We start from the raw sequence: 10802 nt of genomic DNA on the forward strand, positions 1-10802 counted from the left end.
GTCAAAATTTGAATTTATATGTAAATAGTATTTTAATAAAAACTCAATGGTAATGAAAAATTTTAATATGGTATATGCGTGTGGTTTTATTCGTCTCTTCGTTGTGAATGCATAGAAAAAAAAATCATCTCAATCGGAATTAAATTAAAAAAGTTATGTCATTTTAAAGAATAGAAAAAATACTGTTTATTAACTTAAGTATGAGTTTAAAAACTTAAATTGAAGGGAGAACTTGAACTCAAATTTTAGTTCAAATTCAAGTTTAAATTCAAATTTTACAAAAAAAAAAAAAAATATGAACTTAACGTGCTAACCGTGCGCAATAAATTTTTTCAATTTAGGTGCAAAAGAACGAGATCATGTAATCCTTTTTCCACTCAAGAATTCTCGTTATCAGGGATAACGTGCTAACCGTCACGTAAGATAGTTTATGTTTTTCCTTAACATAGGGAAAAACGTGGTCGTGATCTGCCACAGAAGTTCAAGTAATAAAGAAAGGTAGATGGGACGTTCCAATCAATGAAAATCCACGTGAAACTATATATATATATATATATATATGTGTGTGTGTGTGTGTGTGTGTGTATGCACAACATAATTATCACATCCGTTACTTTTTCAAGAACAGTGACACAAACAAGAAGCTCAAACTTGACTCTTCTTCTTCTTTTTCTTTTTCTATATCAGAGCTCATAAGCTATGAACTGGTGCGCAATAAAGAGCTGGTGGAGAAGCCATGGAACCTTGAGAAACTTGTACTTGCTGGTCCTGGGTCAGCTCCTTTCCTTGGTTCTTGCGCTTATGAGCTTCACTTCCTCTCTCATAGCAAGTCTGGGTAACTTTTGGCTAAAACCCATTTCAGATTTCATTGTCTATTTCCTTTTTCCTTTTTGGTTTTTCTTTAGATTGTTGGATTTAGTGTCTTGTTTGTATTATGGGATTTGGATGTAGGTGTGGATGCGCCTCTTACTCAGAGCCTTTTCATTTACTTGAGTTTGGTTTTGGTTTATGGGAGTATCTTGCTATATAGGCGCCAGGGACTGCGTGTATGTATATATGTGTTTTTTTTTTTTTTTTTTCATTTATCATTTTCCATAATGTTGGTGAATTCAAATCCATTGTCCAAATCATGCCGTGCCGCTTCAACACGAATACATTGATTGGACGGGAATTGCGACAGTTGAATTTTTTACCGATGATCTAATCTGATGTTTGGTTGGAGGATTCAAATCATGATTTGAATCATAGTTCATGGTTCGCTACAGTGTTTTCTCTCACAAAAAATACACGTAAATCGAAAATGGTTCTAATCACATGATTCTAATCCATGAACTAAACGTCTCCTAAGTTTGTTGTTAGAAAGCTAGGATTAAGAAGAACTACTAATTGGTTTTGTTGATTTTAGTTAGATTGCTTAATTGGGAAGTTCTGAAAACTGTGATAAATAATGAATTTGTGGGGTTCTTGCAGGTTTCTTGGTATTGGTATATCCTGTTGGGGTTTGTTGATGTCCACGGGAATTATTTTGGTGCGTGGTGGTGGTTAAGCTTTCTTTTTCATGCCTTTATGATAATGGTTGCCCCCTTAAAATAAAATTTATCATTGACTTCATTTTTGAACATGATCTTGCAATGTGGCATGGAGATGATTGGTAGATCTACTTTATGAACATTTTGAAATTGGGTATTACTTCTTGCTAAGGTCGATCATTAGACAAATGAGCAATACATGTAAGAGTGATGCAAGAGCGTACTTGAATTTGGGAGACAGCCTATGTAGCTTGAGCCTCAAATAAGAGCCTAAGCCCTCTGTTGAGTGCGTCCATGGATTCGTAAAAAACTCCTCAAAATAAGGTCCCAAACAAGTAGTCTTTGGATGGATTCCAAAGTCTAGTCCTGAGTGGTTTTTAAAGGATTTGATTGCGCATTTCCTATCAGTTGCATCTTTTGAGAAGAATGGTTGCGACGTTCCTACATCAAAGAGTTATTAATTTCTTGATTTTTGTTTTTGACGCAGTTAACAAGGCATTCCAGTTCTCATCAATTACTAGTGTGACATTATTGGACTGTTGCACAGTAGCGTGGGTGATAGTTTTGACATGGATTGTCCTAGGCACTCGATATTCGTTATGGCAGCTATTTGGTGCAGCCATATGTGTGGCGGGTCTTGGCCTGGTGCTCCTGTCCGATGCAGGGGTGGGTGGTGGAGGTCACTTTCTTTTCCACTTTTCTTGATCTACTCTCTCCATTTTCAGGGCACAACTGTGTGTGTAGAATTATGTTTAATTTTGTGATATTCTGTTGCATATGGTTTTCTGTGTAGGTCGTTCAAAACCTCTTCTTGGAGACACACTTGTCATTCTAGGGACTATTTTCTTTGCACTGAGCAATGTTGGTGAGGTTGGTTAGTCCTCTTTTCTCCCTACCATCTCTTGTTTACCTTTTCAATTCTGAAATAGAATGATTGCCTCCTTGGAGCTGCTAAGTTCCTAGTCCTTCCTAAATTGCAGGAGTTTTGTGTTAAGAAGAAAGATCAAATTGAAGTAGTTTCCATGATTGGTGTCTTTGGATTTCTGGTGACTTTGTGTGAGATGTATCCTTCTCTTATTACTCAATATGCAAGAATAGTAGCTTCTGTATATTATTTATAGGGTTATTCTAATTTTTAGTCCCCTAAACTTAGGAACAATTTTTATTTCTGTCTCTGACACTCTAAACGTCCCATAACTAGTCTCTGATCTATAAATTTTATCCATTAAAGTCATTCCGTCAAGATTTTTTAAGAAAGTGAATGAAAAATGGCATGTGACAGTCATATGACACATTAGTATGAGCTTTTAATGTAGTATCACATGATGGTGACATTTCAATTTTCATTTACTTTTTAATGGATTCTTAATGGAAGGACTTAAATGAAAATTTTATGGATCAGAGGCTAATTGTGAGACGTTTTGAATGTAGGGACCAAAAACGGATTTACCTCAAAGTTCGGGGACCAAAAATGAGACATTAGAATTCTTAATTTTGTATTGTTTGCCAACATTGCCTCCATTCCTTATTTCCTTGACATTGTCTTAGACCTCCTATAGAGCTGAAGAGCTTGGAATCAGTCAGATGGACCACGGATATTGTAAGTTATTGAAGCCGGCATAACCTTTTTTTTTTTTGTCTCATATTATTAATGATCTTTTGAAAGTTTGCTTTGCAATATTCAGGAAAAAAACAAAACATTCTTATACCATTTTTTTTACTGGGGATCTGTACACAAGTTTCGACATGAAGGAAATCCTTTCTACTATTTCCTTTCTACAATATTTTTCTTCTTTGTTTTGTTTTGTTTATAGATTTTAAATTTCTGATTGGATATTTTCTTCAGGTATTGTCATTTGCTGGTTATGTTATGTCAGGCTTTATGTTCTACACACTGGTTCCATATGTTCTGAAGGTTAATTTACATTCACTCTAATGTGGTAAATTTGCTTTCAATAATATCCAGTTAGTTTTCACCTGAGAATACTCTACCAGAATGTTATTCGAATAGTCGATGTGAATCAAGATGTAATCACTACTTGCTTAGGAACTCCAATGATACAAAAAAAACCTGTTTCTTACTGTTATTGTCACTGCTATTCCTTATAGGAAAAATTAGACCGACACCCCTTGATTAATAGCAATATTACAGTGACACCCTCCCGACCAAACTGAATTACAGTGATCTAACTTAAGTCCCGTCAACGGGTCAAGGACTGTTAGGCAATTTCGACGTAGGTTCGAGGGTGTTAGTATAAATATTCCAATAGATCAAATGTGTCTTAGTTGGCATGAATCAGTTACTGAGAAATACCACCTCTACCTTTTTTGGTTGGGAGTTTTTTTGTCGCAGCTGAGTGGGGCTACAATGTTCAACCTCTCTATTCTCACAGCTGACATGTGGGCAGTCGTTTTTCGCATCTTTTTCTACCATCAAAAGGTACCATTTAACATTGGTTGACAACACAATGACATAATTCCCACCACATTATCCGTCTCTCTAGCTATAACTGCCATTGCTGGTGCGAAAACTGACCGAAATTCGACCACAAAATCTGCAGGTTGACTGGTTATACTACATCTCTTTCGCGGTTGTTGTTATTGGGCTCGTCATTTACTCAGCAACGTATGTTCTGTATCTTCCTTTTTATTGGTCACATTTTAATCGAATAGTTGTGGTAGTTCATGGTTAACAAATATGCTCATGTATGTGTAAGTTCTTTCTATTTTCATGTTCAGAAGAACCATAGAAAGATGGTTCTTTTTGTTTAATTATGTAATTATTTCCACTAACCTTAAAAAAGAGTTTTCAATCACTGAGGTTCTATGAGTGCATTTTAGCATACATAAGATAACTTTGTATTACCCAACTTGAAAATTTTCCTTATTGATTGAATTCTACTTGAGTACTAGAGTATAAAGATTTTAACTGTTTAATTATGTGATTATTTCTCCCAACACTTGTGCTTTTATTTATGCAGTGAAAAAGATCCTAATCCGGTATCAACCTTGGAGGATGGAGACGCCAACGTGCCGTACCAAGTACTCGTCGGCGAGAATGGTTCTTTGGCTTCATGAGAGACGGAGAGAGAATCTCCATTCTTGTTTTTAAAGTTTCACATGCTTATTAAGATCCTGTTTCTTACAGAATATGACTTGGGAAAGTTATGACGTTTAGGGAATATTGAGAAGATCATTGACAGAGGGAAGATCAGTCTAGATAATCAAGTGTTAAGAAGAGTTCAATTTAATATTTTTAACAAAAGATATATCTATATTGCTGTATAAAGAACGTAACAAAAGACAGTTAAGAAGAGTTCAATTTAATATTTTTAAGAACTCACCAGCTACGTAATTGTATTGTATAAATATGTAATAGGATAGAGGATGAGAAAAAAAAGATTAATCTCATAAATGGTTCTTAAAATTTACCCTCAATCTTACTTTATTTTTTTACTTTTAAAACGTCTCATAATTTGTTTATGAAGTTTTACTTTGTTTTAATTTCAGTCTTTTCGTTAGCTAAGTGTAAAAATTTAATGAAATCTGTGTAAATAAGGGACCAAAATTAGAAACATATAAAGTTTGAGGAATAAAAAAACACAAAAACAAAAGTTAATTTCTACTGATAATTTAACTATTTTCAATTTTAGTTCGTACTTTTACACAGATTTCATTAAATATTTAACATCTAGTTGACAAAAAGATCAAAACTAAAATCGAGTAAAAGCTTAGAGATTAACTGTGAGACACTTTAAAAGTCAAAAATCAAAGTGTCATTGAGGATAAATCTTAAGGACCATTTATGATTTTAATAAAAAAATAAAAAGCTACCAAAAAAAGGAAAATGCAAAAAAAAAAAAATACTAAAATAAAGGAGAGCAAAGCAAACAATACGGTGCGCTTTTTATGACCATTGTTGAACAGTGGAGTCCATATCATATGGGCTCTTTAAGTTAGGATATGTTTACTCCCAAGAATTTTTAATTCTGTTGGTGGTTGAGTAAAAGAGGGAAAAAAATGGAAAAAAAAAGAAATACCACTTAAAATGATAAAAAAAATATTATTTATACCATTACACTTAAAAAAAAACCATGGATGACGACAGGATAAAAATGTACCACAAACAAACAACAAGACGGGAAAAAAAAAAAAAGCAATTACACTGAAAAAAAAAAGAGTAACAGATAGAAAAGGCACAATTGGACAATAAAACGACATTAAAAACTGAAGCTACAATAAATAAGAAAAAGATAATAAGAGAACTACAATAATATAAATCAAACGACAATCAGCGTAAAAAATTCAAACGACAATCAAAACAACCAAATTTTCAACAAAAACAGGAACGACAACGAAATAGAACAAAACTACAATCACAATTTTGACCATAATATGAAAACGGGAAGACATCGGTCAGACAAACAACAGAAACGATAAAATGATAATTATGACACTAGACAAAGACGATTAGAATAAACGACAATAAAAAATAATAACAACAAACGGGGCAATAAACGAAACGCGACAAAAGTCAATAGAATATAAAACGACACGAAAGATAACAGTGACGAACGAGATTAAACGACATTGATGGTTCTTTTATGTCTTTTAAAATATTGAAAAAATTACAAATTTACTAAAAATATTCCTTTTAAAAATTTATACTTCTTGATTAATTTTAATATAAAAGATCATAGAAATATACGAGCTAAAGCGGCTCCATTATAAAAGTTATTTTTAAATATGACCCCTTTATATTTCCCCCAAGAAAATGAACATCCATTAATTATTAATTAACAAAAACAAAATAAAAAAACCAAACAATATATATCCTCAAACGACACACGAACCACGAACTCTGACAAGCAGTTTTACCGCTTTCTCCTATGGATCAACAAAACCCCGCTCCTCCTCCTCCGATCGCAACTTCCGCCGCCGTCTCCGCCGCTCCCACCGCACCACAGCTCCAACCACAACCACAACCTCCGCCGCCAAAGCCGCAGCCACAGCCGCAGCCACAGCCATCGCCGTCTTCCTCCGCAACGGCGACTCCGTCGTCAATTCTGACTCCACTGCCGCCCTCCTCAAACCCCAACCCCGTCCCCAACCAAAACCCTAACCCTAGGCCGCCGACGCCATTGCCGCTGCAACATTCTCAGTCCCTTCCTCCGCCGAGCAGGCCTCCGGCAACACTGACTCGCCCTTGGCAGCCGTCTCATTTGGCACCGTCTTCAGCCTCCGCCGGAATTTCTCCTTCCTCTTCTTCTCTTTCTTCTTCGGCGTTGCCTCCGACCTCTGCGCCACCGCCTAGAGGCGGTGTCGCCATCGGCGTTCCGGCGCACCGGCCGAGCCCCTCGCCTTCCCAGCCCGCGCCTTTCTCGGCGTCGTACGGACATTTCGGTGGATTAGGTCGTAGCGGCGTCGGTCTTCCCGAATCGTCCCCAAATTCCAATGCTTCTCAGGTGAGAATTGCAGACTAGGTTTTTGAAATTTTAGGTTTCTGTGCGGCATGCAAATGCATGTAGCGAAAATTAGTCCGCCAAAATGATTTATTTTTGAAGAATTTACTGTTCATATGCATTTCTGAGAAGCTGAATTGAGGATTATAGGCAAAGCTTTTGTCTTTGTAGCTCTTTAGAGTACCAAATTGCTGGGGTTGGAGATATTGAGGGTGTCATAACATGCTTGTAGTAATAGATATCTTGAATATTTAGGTGAGGCCGTCCATGCAAGGAATCGGGATGCTGGGATCGCTCAGTTCTGGTGCGCAAATGCGGCCGGGTGGGATACCGCCTCACCATCAACAAAGGCCTGTTCAACCCTCTCTGAGGCCGGTATCTTCCCCCAGTAATCAGCTTCCTTCTTCGCAAGTAAGTGACATTTTCAATTTTAACTCATTTCATTTTTTGTTTTTGTGTAATTACTTGCATACCATTCCTAATGCTTTGCTTTGTCGTTATTAAAGGGAGCATTCGTGTTATGTTATTTTTCAAGTGGGGTGTCTGTGTTCAGTACCCCTTACTTCATAAAGCATGTGGACAGTTGAAAATCTTCAAACGGCTAAGGTTTATAATTCAACTTTTCATTTTCATTAGAAATGGATATTGAAAAATGAAGGACAAGGAGTTGATATATGGCTGTTTACTATAAAGGTGCCAAGTGTAGTATTGAAATAGTGCAGTATTTATTTGTTGAAGGATCAAGATATTGAAATGGCACCTGTAGATGGTCTCAGATGAATGGGGAAAGTATCTTCCTCTTAAGTTCAGCGTGATCGATTAATTCTTATCTTTGGGTTGCGTACTTGTGTTATCTGGTCCATACAACTTGGTATTTTCTTGTGTTTTTCGGTACATCCCTGGCGATTGAAAAGTCCTCATTCCTATAGATTAGTAAATTTGTTAATTGGTTTCTCTGCAGCAGAATTACCAGGCTCATAGCCTTCTGAGAGTGCCATCAGCAGGATCTCCTGGTTCGCCATCACCGAGTATGTCCCAAAGTGTGCAGTCTCTTAATCAGCCGTGGTTGGCATCTGGATCACAAGGTAAGCCTCCTCTACCATCCCCTTCATATAGGCAGCCGATGAATCCGCAGTCCCTGCAGCAGAGATCACACATGCAAACTCAACCTCAACAGCAAATGCAACCGCAACTGCAACCGCAATCGCAGCTGCAGCCGCAACCGCAACAGCAACAGCAACAGCAACAGAATCATCAACTACCCATGACTGCACAGCAACATATGTCAGCTTTGCAGCAGCAGCAGCAACAACCTTCACCGTCACAACAAGCGCATGAACATTATGGTAAACAAGTTCCCTCATCAAGAGTTCCACAAGCTTTATCCCATCAACAACAGATTACAAGGGTTCAGGCTTCGGGAAACCAAAAGTCGTCTACTCCTGCAAGTGTACAACCTAATACAGTTCAGTCAGTGCCTCAGAATAGAATATCTACTGCAGAAACTGATGAATCTTGTAATAGGATTCTTAGCAAAAGAAGCATCCATGAGCTAGTCAGTCAGGTGAGATCGTGTTGGTTCTCTATCAGTATCAATCTATCAAATTCTTATTCTGAAATAAATCATTTATAGATAAATGATAGTAGACTTGAATTGATGTTGGAAACTCTGGGTAATTATTGGCAAAGCTAAGCTTAAGACTTTGTAGTCATCTATTTTGCATCGGGTATCTACTTGCCACACCTAACGTGGTTATTCCCTGCTGAACTCCATTTAATCCTCTGAATGCCTAGTCTATATGCTCCAAGATAACAAAAATTGAATTGCTTCATCACGATCTTGATTTCAGTCTTAAAAAATCTTCTATGTTTGTGTTCTGATTTTCATTATTTTTACCTGCTATTAATGCTTCACGGACAGGTTGATCCATCTGAGAAGTTAGATCCTGAAGTTGAAGACATTCTTATGGATATTGCAGATGATTTTGTTGAGTCTGTAAGTAATCAAACTGAAATTTATTATTTTGTTAGTAATTTTATATGCCCAATGGACGAGTCATATCAAGATAATTTTTTTCTTCTCCTCTAAAAAAAATGTTGTAACGCTGGTACTTGGTATCTTCTTCTTTTGGTCTTTTTTTTTTTTTTTTTTTTTTCATTTAAATAATCTCCAGCTATGAGTACAATGTTCTCTTACCCTTGATTGTAATACTAGGTTATTCTACTTTGTCTTTTCTCAATTATCTCGTATCTTCCTTGTTGGGCAGATTACAACATTTGGTTGCTCACTCGCTAAGCATCGAAAATCAACAACTTTGGAAGCAAAGGACATACTCCTACATCTTGGTTAGTTTATGAGAAAATTCTTGGTTTAGTTTCTACTTTCTTACATGCAGAAGTTAATTTATTTCTGATGCAGAACGAAATTGGAACATAACCCTTCCCGGGTTTGGTGGTGATGAGATTAAGAGCTTTAGAAAACCGGTAAGAATTGTCATTTACTTGGCTCTCTTGCATTGGTTTTGTGGTATAAGAATGTTGTTATTGGGTAATTATGTTTTCCTTGAGGATAATCTGCCGACACTTCTCAAAGTCCTAATCACTTGCCCTTTTTCTTTTTGGGTATTTTTTATGATGGTTTTGCAGGTTGTGAACGATATCCACATGGAACGTCTTGTAGCTGTAAGTTGTGTGTATGCGGGTGTTGATGTTGGCATATCTAACGTCTTTGGCGTGTAATTTGTATGTCTAATAAGCTTTTTTTTCCCTTTTGGGCAGATAAAGAAGTCCATGTTGACAACCGAGACGGCAAATACTAGAAATCCCAGTGGACAAGCTGCTGGAAATGCAAAGGGAAGTCTGGTAAAGACACCTGCCAATATCAAAGGCTCTCCAAATGTCAAAATATAGTTCGACAAGGGCGTTCATCGACACTGCTTAATCCAAGAATGTTTATGCCAACAAAGGTATGTTTTGTATCTTTATACAATAGTATGCAGATATCATCCATATCCATATGCAAAGGAATTTCGCAAACATCCCTAAGTTCTCTTGTTTGGTGCAGGCGTCAAGTTTTGCAGAATGAAATCCTGATGTGATGCAATCAGGATTGTTTTTCTTTTTGAAGTCGTTACCAAATATTTTTCCAACCATTGTTTCACACAATGATGCATCCCGATATTGCGGGTTCACCGACTTGTTCCACAGCAGTAACCACTTGGTGCATGCACAAAGTTTTCTGATTGCATTCCCTTTTTAGAGGTCACCGTGGTATAAATGTTAAATCACTTTTTTCAGCATGGCAGAGCCCGAAATGTTCTGCTGTTTTTGTCTTTCTTTCGGCTGCAAATTAACGAATTACAGTCTTAGCCAATTTTTTCGTTCATTACAAAGCAAGATTTTCTCTTCGGTCTCGAGATCTTGGTTTCCCTAATTAAACTTTTAACTTATTCTTTATCGTGGATAGTAGTGGGTGATGATGGTGATTGTTGCATTATTTCAAGTTTTTTTTTTCCTTCTTTTTTCCCTCTCTTTTCTTTCTACATAATCTGATCTCGTCTAATTTGGGATGATAGTTTATTTTACCTGTTGGGGGAAATAATGATGGCTTTCCCATGTGTGCACATGGAAGTGTCTTGTGTATGCAAGTATAGTGAATAATTTTCTAGTGGGACTTTGAGCATGTGCACTTTCTCTAATGGTTGGAACATCATGTGCTGAACCTCCACTTGAACTTTCTCTGTGCTTATTATTATTATTATTATTATTATTATTTTGTCACAAACATGGGCAATGAATTTGATAAGGCATT

At 36.7% G+C, this 10802-nt stretch overlaps 2 protein-coding genes across 3 annotated transcripts; both read left to right on the forward strand.

Annotated features, from left to right (window-relative positions):
- The first annotated feature begins 615 nt into the window (after positions 1–615).
- Positions 616–4738, forward strand: LOC21398519 (solute carrier family 35 member F2). The gene is made up of 11 exons (XM_010103292.2): positions 616–835; positions 952–1046; positions 1471–1528; positions 2017–2208; positions 2323–2399; positions 2510–2592; positions 3078–3129; positions 3376–3444; positions 3883–3969; positions 4091–4155; positions 4511–4738. Exons 1-11 carry the CDS (start codon positions 700–702, stop codon positions 4605–4607), a joined length of 1011 nt encoding a protein of 336 aa, XP_010101594.1. The 5' UTR covers positions 616–699; the 3' UTR covers positions 4608–4738.
- A 1664-nt stretch (positions 4739–6402) lies between these two features.
- Positions 6403–10532, forward strand: LOC21398520 (transcription initiation factor TFIID subunit 12). Of its 2 annotated transcripts, none has more exons than XM_024169018.1 (9): positions 6403–6994; positions 7247–7402; positions 7953–8555; positions 8913–8987; positions 9259–9337; positions 9411–9475; positions 9638–9673; positions 9770–9957; positions 10056–10532. In XM_024169018.1, the coding sequence occupies exons 1-8, from the start codon at positions 6419–6421 to the stop codon at positions 9899–9901; spliced, it is 1722 nt and encodes a 573-aa protein (XP_024024786.1). In that variant the 5' UTR covers positions 6403–6418; the 3' UTR covers positions 9902–9957; positions 10056–10532. The 2 variants fall into 2 exon arrangements, with proteins under 2 accessions (XP_024024786.1, XP_024024787.1); XM_024169019.1 differs by having other exon boundaries at positions 7956–8555.
- Positions 10533–10802: the final 270 nt, after the last annotated feature.

This window comes from Morus notabilis, unplaced genomic scaffold (assembly GCF_000414095.1).
Source record: "Morus notabilis unplaced genomic scaffold, ASM41409v2 Scaffold1317, whole genome shotgun sequence".
Taxonomy (NCBI): Eukaryota; Viridiplantae; Streptophyta; class Magnoliopsida; order Rosales; family Moraceae; genus Morus; species Morus notabilis.

Coding starts and splice junctions, on each gene's coding strand:
- LOC21398519 (XM_010103292.2), top strand. CDS start 700: ATGAACTGGTGCGCAATAAAGAGCTGGTGGAGAAGCCATGGAACCTTG. Junction 836..951: donor CTCTCTCATAGCAAGTCTGG/GTAACTTTTGGC, acceptor ATTTGGATGTAG/GTGTGGATGCGCCTCTTACT. Junction 2,400..2,509: donor CACTGAGCAATGTTGGTGAG/GTTGGTTAGTCC, acceptor CCTAAATTGCAG/GAGTTTTGTGTTAAGAAGAA.
- LOC21398520 (XM_024169018.1), top strand. CDS start 6,419: ATGGATCAACAAAACCCCGCTCCTCCTCCTCCGATCGCAACTTCCGCC. Junction 6,995..7,246: donor CAAATTCCAATGCTTCTCAG/GTGAGAATTGCA, acceptor TTGAATATTTAG/GTGAGGCCGTCCATGCAAGG. Junction 9,674..9,769: donor ACATGGAACGTCTTGTAGCT/GTAAGTTGTGTG, acceptor CCTTTTGGGCAG/ATAAAGAAGTCCATGTTGAC.